Source organism: Anoplopoma fimbria, chromosome 20 (genome assembly GCF_027596085.1).
Source record: "Anoplopoma fimbria isolate UVic2021 breed Golden Eagle Sablefish chromosome 20, Afim_UVic_2022, whole genome shotgun sequence".
In the NCBI taxonomy this organism is placed as follows: domain Eukaryota; kingdom Metazoa; phylum Chordata; class Actinopteri; order Perciformes; family Anoplopomatidae; genus Anoplopoma; species Anoplopoma fimbria.
This window is the reverse complement of record NC_072468.1, coordinates 28,506,649-28,519,014: the sequence shown is the minus strand read 5'-3', so window position 1 is coordinate 28,519,014 and position 12,366 is coordinate 28,506,649. Positions and strand designations below refer to the sequence as shown.

General features: G+C 44.6%; 1 protein-coding gene across 3 annotated transcripts in view; it reads right to left on the bottom strand.

Annotated features, from left to right (window-relative positions):
• Nucleotides 1-141: 141 nt before the first annotated feature.
• Nucleotides 142-12,366, bottom strand: part of col6a4a (collagen, type VI, alpha 4a) — a 52,454-nt gene continuing 40,229 nt past the window's right edge. For 2 of the 3 annotated variants that reach the window (XM_054621484.1, XM_054621483.1), the window contains exons 28-42: nucleotides 12,237-12,287; nucleotides 12,124-12,159; nucleotides 11,916-11,978; nucleotides 10,962-11,024; nucleotides 9,519-9,554; nucleotides 9,401-9,437; nucleotides 9,297-9,308; nucleotides 7,774-8,267; nucleotides 7,530-7,620; nucleotides 5,722-6,375; nucleotides 5,316-5,403; nucleotides 4,902-5,056; nucleotides 1,522-1,692; nucleotides 1,136-1,183; nucleotides 142-1,050 (exon numbers count right to left, since the gene is read on the bottom strand). In XM_054621484.1, the coding sequence (XP_054477459.1) occupies nucleotides 875-1,050; nucleotides 1,136-1,183; nucleotides 1,522-1,692; nucleotides 4,902-5,056; nucleotides 5,316-5,403; nucleotides 5,722-6,375; nucleotides 7,530-7,620; nucleotides 7,774-8,267; nucleotides 9,297-9,308; nucleotides 9,401-9,437; nucleotides 9,519-9,554; nucleotides 10,962-11,024; nucleotides 11,916-11,978; nucleotides 12,124-12,159; nucleotides 12,237-12,287 (2,175 nt within the window). In that variant the 3' untranslated portion in view covers nucleotides 142-874. The remainder of the gene's footprint in view (nucleotides 1,051-1,135; nucleotides 1,184-1,521; nucleotides 1,693-4,901; nucleotides 5,057-5,315; nucleotides 5,404-5,721; nucleotides 6,376-7,529; nucleotides 7,621-7,773; nucleotides 8,268-9,296; nucleotides 9,309-9,400; nucleotides 9,438-9,518; nucleotides 9,555-10,961; nucleotides 11,025-11,915; nucleotides 11,979-12,123; nucleotides 12,160-12,236; nucleotides 12,288-12,366) is intronic. The other variant, XM_054621485.1, reaches the window with a different exon arrangement.

The window sequence follows — 12,366 nt, the reverse complement described above, 5'->3', positions numbered from 1 at the left end:
TCTACGGACCTTTGACATGTACAAATATATATAACACACTAAAGGAGAGGGAGAAAGTGGAAAGGCATAATAGGACCACTTAAAGTTTTACTTTACAAACATGAACCGACCTCGAAGAAACAAACTGTCCGCAGGAACTCCAACGTTTTAAGTCTTTATTGTTGTTTTTTACATGAAGCACCATTGGTTGGTTTGATAAACCACAGTCAGTGAACTCCAGGTCCAGACAGACAGACAGACAGACAGACAGACAGACTGTTCTGAAGCCACTACAGGTTCATATTAGTGTTATAAACTCTGAAAGCTGAACTACAAACACTTATTTATAATAAAACGGTGCAATAAATGGTAAAATAAGGGTTTATCATAAAAACTTTAAGAATTGGAGAAAATTAAAATCCTAAGATTACATGATAATAAGGTTGTAGAATAAAAATGAAGGGAGCATCTTTACCTGCAGAGTAACGTTCTCCTACAGAGACTCAGATCAAACGTGGTGAAGTTAAATATTTCACATGAACACACTTCAGTGGGTCAACATTCTTTTCGATATATATTCACTCATAAACGTGTGAACATGAGTTTCCAGCGGCTTCATAAAACAACTGAAGTGAAGCAAAAGAAAAAGTGAGCCACAGCGTCCGTCATGTTGACCCAACGTCCAGAAGTTCTACAGGGTTCTTTTGCTAAATGTTGAGGGTCTAAAGAACGAGTTCTGATGGAACCAAACACAACGTTCAAGAGAAAAACCCAAAGAGACGAACGAGTGAAAAGCTGTTAAAGTTATGAGAGTGAACTCAAACAGAATCTAGTGAGCTGTGAAGGCTTTAGATCACGGAGACGGGGCTTCAGTGTGTTTCAGTGCTGATCCTCCTCATCGACTCTTCGTCACGCAGAGGTTCTCACACTCGTCCTGCGTCTTGAAGCGGTTCTCGTTGCCACCGCAGCCGCCGTACCAGAAGCGAGAACATTCCCTCTGCTGGCTGTCAAAGAACCACATCATGGTGTAGTTCTGGCAGCCGCCCTGGTCCTGGCTGAGGAGACAGCTGTCTGGAGGGACAGTCAATGCATTGAATATATGATATATATTTCTGTTTCCAAAGTCACATGAACCTAAAGCTGGTCACGAGTTTACCTTTGGAGACGAAGCCGGCCAGCTCCGGAGTCGGCAGGATGTTTGGATCTGGAACACAGCCAACCACAAGCTTCAGGTATTCAATCAACGTCAGCAGCATCACTGCATGTTTATTCATGAGGACGGTTTCTATCCTGCTCTTCATTATCCTGATCTAAAGGAGGCTCCTTTGGTTTCTGCCCTCGTGATAGTAGTGATGACCCGATACCAGTTCTAACTGTACAATAGTTTAGAATCCTCGATTTCATATTTCTGTTCTTTTACTTTCCTCCCTGTGAAGTCCCTCATATTGTGATGAAGAAAAAGACAAAGTATTAGATGTTATAGGACAAGAGGAAGAAGACGTGACATTGTTAATAAGAAACAGTTAGTCAGTCAGGACTTACTATGAGCGCCACATGTCCGGAAACATTCATGTTCCGAGTTAAAGCGGTTGGCGTTTCCGCCGCAACCGCCAAACCAGATGGGAGAGCATGCACCGATGTGTTTGTCAAAGAACCACACTTGGACATAGTCCTCACACTGGATACCAGTATCAGCATCCAGCTGACACTGGGCTGAAAGCAGAACACACACATTTACTACAAACACTCAGCTACGACTACACTTTATGCTCTCATTTGATCTGAACAGCAATGTTTGATCTTAGAATGCTAAGATATACATGTTAAGAACTGCTATTCCAGGAGAACTCATGCAGTCTGATATTCACAAAGAATCATTCCAGACAAACATACCAAACAGGTTTAGTTTAATCCTAGTGTTTGATACGACAGAAAGAAAGTGTTAAGTTACTGATGACTAAACAAAAATCAAGAAGAGATGCAATCAACAGTCAGTGCAGTTAAGACATATGAAGCATGCATTGAGGAAGTCAATGAGAGGAAACATATCTGGTAAAAACAAAAACTGCAGCTCTGAAGCATTAAAGTTAAATATTGGTTTTAAGTCACTGTTTTGTGGCCACTTTGTTTATTGGGAAGCCCTTTGATATTGCAGGTTGTAATGGCTGCTGCGGCCTCTAGGGGGCACTAGCAGGGTTTAGGACTGGTTTGAACCAGTGACCAGGCCTCTTCATTGGTTGCATGACTGTTTTAGTTTTGGTGTGCAATATATTAATGCATGTATATTAAAACTAGGGGAGGGGGGTGTCAATACATTTTACTATCTGACGACCTGTTGCAGTACATCGTAGAAAATATTCAAAAAGTCAAAGTTTTGTATGTCGTTTAAAAATTCGAAGTATAGTTTGTTGTAAACAAAATTATAAAATAAAAGTCATACTATAGTATTGTAATGGACTGGGTGACACAATGTTCAACTGTTATGTTATCAGGGTTATTGTGTTACAAGAAGTTGTTCAAGTTAAGAGTAATGACATTTACTGAGTTCAGCGGGTCAGTGAAGGTCTCATGACCTGTATAGCTGTCAAACCTGCCAGTCATTCGGGCTTCCTATGGGGTTTAGGTGGCACAAGAGAGGATACCTGGGATTGCCAGATATAGTGGGGTGGGATGTAATTGTGTTGTTCAGCTAACCTGAAGGAGTGAGTCTGTGTGCTGGAGCGTGATGTCCTGCCGGTTAAGACTGTGTCTGAACGGTGTCATCTGTTGCCTAGGCTACGGCCCACAGTAGCCTGTGTACTGTCCGCTAATAACCGGAATAACAACATAACGTCTCGTAGCTTTCCTTACCGAGGGTCGCTCCAGCATATATTATTGTCAAAAAAGTCATAGTATAGTATGTCATAAAGTACTAGGATAGTGTGTCATAAAGTACTAGGATAGTATGTGATATAAAGTACTAGGATAGTATGTGATATAAAGTACTAGGATAGTGTGTGATATAAAGTACTAGGATAGTGTGATATAAAGTACTAGGATAGTGTGATATAAAGTACTAGGATAGTGTGTGATATAAAGTACTAGGATAGTGTGTGATATAAAGTACTAGGATAGTGTGATATAAAGTACTAGGATAGTGTGTGATATAAAGTACTAGGATAGTGTGTGATATAAAGTACTAGGATAGTGTGTGATATAAAGTACTAGGATAGTGTGATATAAAGTACTAGGATAGTGTGTGATATCTGCCGTGGTTCAAACCTCTCCAACGGGTCAACAGCTGTTCTTTACAGATGACGTCCAGCTGGAACCTTAAATAAACTGCACAGAACCCTTCTACGTTCTAACTCCAAGATTATCACGCTGACTTCAGCCCACAACCTTTTTGGAAGAAGATACATCATAGAAATGGTGTTTAAGAGTTTTTAATACTTTTTAAGGGCCCTGCTTGTTTATAAATTGATTGATGAACATTAACCTTTTAAGGAACCGACGGACATCATTGGTTCATTTAATCAGCTGACTTTTCAGGTCACAAGCCACAGAGAACATCTTTGTTGACTCTGCATGAGAATGATACTATTATTAATATGAGTTCAGCCCATGAGCTCTGAGTCTGTCTGATATCACTGTGTGTGGTTGTACTGTGTGTGGTTGTACTGTGTGTGGTTGTACTGTGTGTGGTTGTACTGTGTGTAGTTGTACTGTGTGTGGTTGTACTGTGTGTGTTGTACTGTGTGTGGTTGTACTGTGTGTGGTTGTACTGTGTGTAGTTGTACTGTGTGTGGTTGTACTGTGTGTGGTTGTACTGTGTGTAGTTGTACTGTGTGTGGTTGTACTGTGTGTAGTTGTACTGTGTGTAGTTGTACTGTGTGTGGTTGTACTGTGTGTAGTTGTACTGTTGTACTGTAGTTGTACTGTGTGTTGTACTGTGTGTAGTTGTACTGTGTGTAGTTGTACTGTGTTGTACTGTGTGTAGTTGTACTGTACTGTGTGTAGTTGTACTGTGTGTAGTTGTACTGTGTGTGGTTGTACTGTGTGTAGTTGTACTGTGTGTAGTTGTACTGTGTGTAGTTGTACTGTGTGTAGTTGTGTGTTGTACTGTGTGTGGTTGTACTGTGTGTAGTTGTACTGTGTGTAGTTGTACTGTGTGTAGTTGTACTGTGTGTGGTTGTACTGTGTGTGGTTGTACTGTGTGTGGTTGTACTGTGTGTAGTTGTACTGTGTGTAGTTGTACTGTGTGTAGTTGTACTGTGTGTGGTTGTACTGTGTGTGGTTGTACTGTGTGTGGTTGTACTGTGTGTAGTTGTACTGTGTGTGTTGTAGTTGTACTGTGTGTGTTGTAGTTGTACTGTGTGTAGTTGTACTGTGTGTAGTTGTACTGTGTGTAGTTGTACTGTGTGTGGTTGTACTGTGTGTGGTTGTACTGTGTGTAGTTGTACTGTGTGTAGTTGTACTGTGTGTGGTTGTACTGTGTGTAGTTGTACTGTTGTACTGTGTGTAGTTGTACTGTGTGTAGTTGTACTGTGTGTAGTTGTACTGTGTGTAGTTGTACTGTGTGTAGTTGTACTGTGTGTGGTTGTACTGTGTGTAGTTGTACTGTGTGTAGTTGTACTGTGTGTAGTTGTACTGTGTGTAGTTGTACTGTGTGTAGTTGTACTGTGTGTAGTTGTGTGTAGTTGTACTGTGTGTAGTTGTACTGTGTGTAGTTGTACTGTGTGTAGTTGTACTGTGTGTAGTTGTACTGTGTGTGGTTGTACTGTGTGTAGTTGTACTGTGTGTGGTTGTACTGTGTGTAGTTGTACTGTGTGTGGTTGTACTGTGTGGTTGTACTGTGTGTGGTTGTACTGTGTGTAGTTGTACTGTGTGTGGTTGTACTGTGTGTAGTTGTACTGTGTGTAGTTGTACTGTGTGTGGGCTACCGTTGGACAGGGAGACAAATCTCTGTCCGTGTCCTCGGGTCAGGCTGTCGATGACATCCAGCTGTCCGCTCTGAGTCCGTCCTCCCGCCTGCTCTTGAAACCTGTCCTCCTCTTGCTCCCTGAACTCCTCATCTTTCATCACGACCGTCCCCTGACTGGACACAGTGTTCGTCAGTATTAGTCTTTACAGTCCTGAGCTGTCCTCAGAGGAACCGGCTCTCTCTGAATCTTAAAGTTAAATATCTTATGATTTTATTCCTTAAACTCAACATTATTAACAAACATTAAAAAGCTTTGAGAATACGATACAGAGTCTTCAAAGTGTCTTAAGATTAATGGACTCATGGTTTCTGCTCTGCAGCACATGTGAGTTACTGTCGTCATGGCAACATGTCATCCTGCAGCACTAGTTACCTGTTTGTGAATATCTGTCCTTCATTTTGAGCCGTCAGCTGGTCACATGTCCGTTTTAAAGAAGGAGGAGGATACGTGTTCATTCCCTCTGAAATACACATCAATACATTCATGTGATGACGAGTATCTAATCCGTAACTCATGTTTAAATACTTATTACAATTAAAAGTTAAAGTACAGCTTAAATCAAAGAATTCAAGTAAAAAGTACTTGAAGCAGAAAACGTGGTTTGAATGTAATATTAAGAGATGATATTATGGGAAACATTTTAAAAACGATCTTCTGAAGAGCAGTGAAGTCGACCTACAAACAGGAGTTCATTAGTGTGTGATGCTGCTTAGAACCAATATGAGTGAAAGAACCTTGAAGATGTTTAATACTTGATGTATTTGGATGTGAGTCTTACTGTTGAGGGCGGAGAGGAAGACCCTGAAGAAGCGCTGGGCGTAGCCCTGCTCGTCAGCCCTCAGACGGCCCATGTGGATCAGGTGCTGCTGCAAAGGCGGACTGGCCAGCTCCTCAACCTGCGTCCGGTCGTAACGATCTCCGACCGTCACCACGAACACCGCCACCCCTTCACACTTGGCCTTCTGGGAGATGTAGCGCAGCTTGGCTCGGTCCTCGTGAGCCGTCTGGGTGCCGACCACGGTCAGCAGCACCCTCCTCCTCCGGGGCTGGACTGCCTTCAGGAGCACCTCCTGCAGGGTGAACTCCAGCGTCCGTCCCAGCGACAAAGAGCCGCCCTGCTGTTTGAAGTTCTGGATCAGGTGGTTCTTCATCATGGAGCTAGTCTGGTAGGACCCGAGGTCAAAATCTACCTTGGTAGCCTGGGCGCTGCTCTGGTGGACCAAGGCCACCCGGGCCTGGTTTCCGGGCCTGCCGGGCTGCGGGCTCACGGCCAGCTGTTCCACCACAGAGCCCAGCAGCTGCTGGATGCCGGCGAACTCGTCAGCCTGAATCTCCCTGGAGCTGTCCGCTACCATGACCAGGTCCATGTCTACTTCCTGGGGCTTCACCGGTTCCTGGATGAAGGAGCACCGCTCCGAACGCTGGCAGGGGTCTGAAGGAACAAAAACCAGTTCTCATCAAAAAACTGGTTAAACGTAAACATTCTCATCTTTGTGTCAAGGAATTATGAGAGGACTGATATCCAATATAAGTACTCATTAAATATCCTCACACCAGACCTCTAGACCTCTAGACCTGCAGACCTCTAGACCTGCAGACCTCCAGACCTCTAGACCTGCAGACCTCCAGACCTCTAGACCTGCAGACCTCCAGACCTCTAGACCTCTAGACCTGCAGACCTCCAGACCTCTAGACCTGCAGACCTCCAGACCTCTAGACCTGCAGACCTCTAGACCTGCAGACCTCTAGACCTCTAGACCTGCAGACCTCTAGACCTGCAGACCTCCAGACCTCCAGACCTCTAGACCTCCAGACCTCCAGACCTCCAGACCTCTAGACCTCCAGACCTCCAGACCTCCACCACATCCCGGCTTCAAGAGGTTTAACCTCCGCCTAAGGGGCGGCTGTGGCGTAGTGGAGAGCAAGGTAGTTCTCCAATCAGAGGGTCGGTGGTTCGATACCCGGCTTCAGCAGTCGATGTGTCCTTGGGCAACACACTTAACCCCAAGTTGCTCCCGAAGGCTTGCCATCGGTGTGGACTGGATGATGAATGTCATGTAATGTAATGTAACCTGTGATTAGATCAGCTGATGTTCCAGCAGTACTAACTCCAGACTAACCTTCTGGTTCTATGTGACGACTGAAGAAGAGCTTTGATGAAGATAACTCCAGCTTGTTCTAGGCTGCTTTTATTGTGAAACATTAAGCTCTTCCTGTTTCAATCCAAGCTTCCTGCTGATTTCTTCTCTTCGGAGGATCTTTGTCTCTTTGAACAGCGTTTGGTTCTCCGTCTACTAAACTAAAGAACGTCTGTTAGTGAAGACACTTCCTTCATCCTCTGAGACGTCTGATGGACTGATCAGTACTGTAGTGTACCTGCTCTCATGATAACAGACTGATGCTAATGCTAACAATGCCCTTGATGTAGAAGACATGGAACAGCATGGTTCCTTCATTACAGAGCTGCTGAGTCGTAGAATCAGAAGTGTGATGTGAGCTGGGACTGTTTACATGTGAGCCGTAGTGATTGATGATGAACATGCAGAGTGTGAATGAGATATCAGAGCTGGTCTGAGATCAGCGTACCGTAACAGACGGCACAGCTCTTGACCTTCTTCAGGTCGGCAGCCATGTCTCTCCCCAGAACGGTGAAGATGGAGCTTCCTGAGTCGTCGACCTGAGGAGAGACAGCAGCTGATTTATCCACTTATTGATCTTCAAACATCTTCCTCTAGGAGAAACCATGATGTTCAGTTTGAGTTACAGATTTATAAAGAAGGAGATTTATCACTCTAGAGAGTCAAGATGGACCCGTTCAGGTGAAACCTACCTCCATGGCTCGACCAACAGCAGGAGCGTTCCTCAGAGAGATGACTGCCGGGACGATGCCGAGGGCCCGGTACTCCATCACTGCGGTGGCGATGTCGCTAACATCTGGCGAGGGTCCGTTGGAGAGGAAGACCGCCACCTTCCTCATCAGCATTCCTGCTCGGACCCGCTTGAAGACGTTCTGACCCACGAAGCGCATGGCGGCCCCCAGCTGCCGCCGGTTGGACGTCCTCTCCAGGGCGATGTTCTTCACGGACTCGATCAGCTGAGTCTTGCGGTGGTAGTCCTGGAAGCGGATCAGGTACTTGGTGTAGGCGCTGTAACCCACCACGGCCACGCGAGCGCCCGTCGGACAGTTGCTCTCGGAGACGGCGATGTCCTCCAGCAGGGACAGGAGGACGGAGCGCTGCCTCTCAAAGGCTGCCGGGGTCACGTCCTCCGACATGTCCAGACCCAACACCAGCTCGGTGGGGTAGGCCGGGCACTCTGACTCACCTGGACACCAACGAAGAAGAGTTCATGTTGAGGAGAAGGCCACACTGAGGGCCTCTCAGACGGGCCGTCCCGCCACTAGTCGGACTCTGAGTCCTCTACCTGCTGTTCTCTACCTCTAGACTCTGAGTCCTCTACCTGCTGTTCTCTACCTCTAGACTCTGAGTCCTCTACCTGCTGTTCTCTACCTCTAGACTCGGTCTCATGACTAAACATGATTGTGCCGGCCCGGTCTCCCGGCAGCAAGTCACGTACTCTAATCTGTCGCTTTCCTGTTCAGGGACACTGATTACCTGTTTTTGTTTTAACCCTAACCCAGGTTGGAAGTAATGACAAGGAAAGTCATTTAGGAGCCTTTTTCATGGTGGACATGCTGATTAAATGCATCCATGTGACTAAGCAACAGTCAGAGCAAGTAATGGGGGGGGGGGGGGGGGGTTCTAACAAACAGGACTTAAACCAGAAGACCGGTGTTTGACTGTGTGGTTTTGTTGCCTAAACCTAACTAAGTAGGTATTTTAAGCCCTACCATGATGTTTTTCCTGAACTTACTGTTTCTTTTGCCTAAACCTAACTTTTGTTTTAAACATAATCCTATGTTAATCCTAACAAATGGTTAGGTTAAACTTTGGGACTCCTCGGGGGGCTCATGGAAGCCTTCAGAGATAAATGGTTTCAGAGTGCAGGGTTCTGATAAGAAGTTGTTCTCATGAGGGCCTCTCCATGATTCATGAATATGTCAGGCAGTCGGGTCCTTCAATTTATTGGTTGTGAAAAAATTTAAAAACGTGTAATAATAAGTCTCCAACCAAAGAGCTCATCAGTGACTCTCCAGTCACCGGTAACCCTGGAAACCAGCCGCGACCAGGTCAAAGGTAACCATTAATGTGGTAAACATTTCCATGGTAACATTGAGCTCCACCAATCAAAGACTTCACTGTTACATGTTGGGTTTGTGGGTAGTGTAGGGTCAGGTGTCAGGGTCAGGGGTCAGGCTCAGGGTTAGGTCTGGTTTCACAGTGAGTTACGTACCGAGGGAGCACGCTGTGAAGGAAGAAGAAAAATAAGTTATGATATGATGGAAACAATGAAAGCAGTCAGAAGTTTGAGGTTCTGGTTCTTCTTCGTGGACTCACCACAGTTGTCTCTGATGTAGGTGATCAGCTGACACTCCTAAAAAACACAGAAGACGTCCTGAATAAAGAGCGACAGTACATAACGTCTGCAGCTGAAGTGAGTTTAAGGTGGACTTACAGTCTTTTCTGTTTTCCCTGGTTGACCTCTGGGACCCTGGAGGAGTAAAGAAGAGACAACATGAACCCGTTAATGTCTCTTCATACGGTTCATAAATATATAACATAATATATCGCAGATACTTAAGGTGGTATGTAGAAGTGTCACAGAAAGACTCCTTAAGGTGGTATTGCAACTTACAGTATGATTGTTGATTTTATTAATGAATCTTCCAATTAATATTCATTGTGAAAATTAGCTCTTATAATTTCCCAAAGCCAAGGTGACGTCTTCAAATGTCTCGTTTTAATACTTTAAATGAATTATCATTATAAAAAGAAAGAGAAACATTAAATCTTCATATCTGGAGCCGGCAGATGTTTTGACTCGTTTGCTTAAAATGTGACAAAAAAAATGATTTGGTGATGTAAAGAAGTTCATTTCCTGTTGACTGACTGTTTGTTACACGATGTTAAAGTCACGGGGTTAAGGTGGTATGAGGGTTAAGGTGGTATGAGGTTTAAGGTGGTATGAGGGTTAAGGTGGTATGAGGTTTAAGGTGGTATGAGGTTTAAGGTGGTATGAGGTTTAAGGTGGTATGAGGGTTAAGGTGGTATGAGGGTTAAGGTGGTATGAGGTTTAAGGTGGTATGAGGGTTAAGGTGGTATGAGGTTTAAGGTGGTATGAGGTTTAAGGTGGTATGAGGTTTAAGGTGGTATGAGGGTTAAGGTGGTATGAGGTTTAAGGTGGTATGAGGTTTAAGGTGGTATGAGGGTTAAGGTGGTATGAGGTTTAAGGTGGTATGAGGGTTAAGGTGGTATGAGGTTTAAGGTGGTATGAGGTTTAAGGTGGTATGAGGTTTAAGGTGGTATGAGGGTTAAGGTGGTATGAGGGTTAAGGTGGTATGAGGTTTAAGGTGGTATGAGGGTTAAGGTGGTATGAGGTTTAAGGTGGTATGAGGGTTAAGGTGGTATGAGGTTTAAGGTGGTATGAGGTTTAAGGTGGTATGAGGTTTAAGGTGGTATGAGGGTTAAGGTGGTATGAGGTTTAAGGTGGTATGAGGTTTAAGGTGGTATGAGGGTTAAGGTGGTATGAGGTTTAAGGTGGTATGAGGTTTAAGGTGGTATGAGGTTTAAGGTGGTATGAGGGTTAAGGTGGTATGAGGTTTAAGGTGGTATTACAGACAACCAGCTCTCACAAACAATGAAATTCCTTTTATCGTTTATTGTCTATGTGTGTTCATTTTAATCGTCATGTGCACTTTATTAAAAGTTACACTTAATGTCATTTCTTTTGTTCTGTGCTTCCTAAGAAACAAATAAACATTTCAGCTTCAAAATAAAAGTCCAGTGGAGCTTGACTTTGATTGACAGTTAAGGTGGTCTGGATTCCTCAGCTTTTAAAGGGTGTGGTTGATGGTGGTGGTGATGGTGATGGTGATGATGATGGTGGTGATAGACTCACCTTGTGTCCTGGATATCCTGGTTCTCCAGACACGCCTGATTCTCCTGGTCTGCCAGAGTTTCCCTGCAGCGATCAAACCAACAGACACGATGAAGCAGAACCACAGCGTCTGCTAGCTGCTAGCTGTTAGCTGCTAGCTGTTAGCTGTTAGCTGTTAGCTGTTAGCTGTTAGCTGCTAGCTGTTAGCTCTTAGATGTTAGCTCTTAGATGTTAGCTGTTAGCTCTTAGCTGTTAGCTGTTAGCTGCTAGCTGTTAGCTGTTAGCTCTTAGCTGTTAGATGTTAGCTCTTAGATGTTAGGTGTTAGCTCTTAGCTGTTAGCTGCTAGCTGTTAGCTCTTAGATGTTAGCTGTTAGCTGTTAGCTGTTAGATGTTAGCTGTTAGCTCTTAGATGTTAGGTGTTAGCTGTTAGCTCTTAGCTGTTAGCTGTTAGATGTTAGCTGTTAGCTCTTAGGTGTTAGCTGTTAGCTGTTAGCTGTTAGCTGTTAGATGTTAGCTGTTAGCTCTTAGATGTTAGCTGTTAGCTCTTAGCTGTTAGCTCTTAGATGTTAGCTGTTAGCTCTTAGCTGTTAGCTCTTAGCTGTTAGATGTTAGCTCTTAGCTCTTAGATGTTAGCTGTTAGCTGTTAGCTGTTAGCTCTTAGCTGTTAGCTGCTAGCTGTTAGCTGTTAGCTGTTAGCTCTTAGATGTTAGCTCTTAGCTGTTAGCTCTTAGCTGTTAGATGTTAGCTGCAGTGAGCATTCTGTTTTGGTCCTCTGTGTTCTCACTAGCGCCCCCTACAGGAGGTTTAGAGCAGTGAGTGAGGAGTCAGTGTGTTGGTTCACTGAACAACCAGAGGACTCTGAGCACGAAGACAGAACACCCCGAACATGTTCATGCATCACTCACTCACAGCAGGTCTCATGATCTCCTGGAGGAGATAATAGAACCTAAGATCAGAGGAACGTTAACACTCACGCCTCGTCCTGGGTTCCCTTTGCGTCCTGGATGTCCTTTAGGTCCCTGCAGGCCGTCCTCACCCTGAACACACCACAGATGTGACTCACAGAAACAGTCTCCTCCATTTATTCCACCAACCATTCAAACATCAACATGAGTCCTCAATGAGACTAGATGATTGCTAAACATTATACTTTAATGTGAGTAAATGAGGTTCTCTGCTCACCAGCAGACCGGGGTATCCAGGGAAACCAGGATCTCCCTGAAACGAAGAGGAGACGGATATAAAACACGTTGTGTGTTGGTAGGAACCGATGAGACGACGGAACCGTCCGTTACCTTAGCTCCTTTAGGTCCTGAGGGTCCGTACCCGTCTTTACCGTCCTGACCCTGAGACACGGAGACAGGTGGAGGATTTAGATTCTGGTTCTAATTAGAACCCTTAGATCAGAGACGGCAAACAGGATGA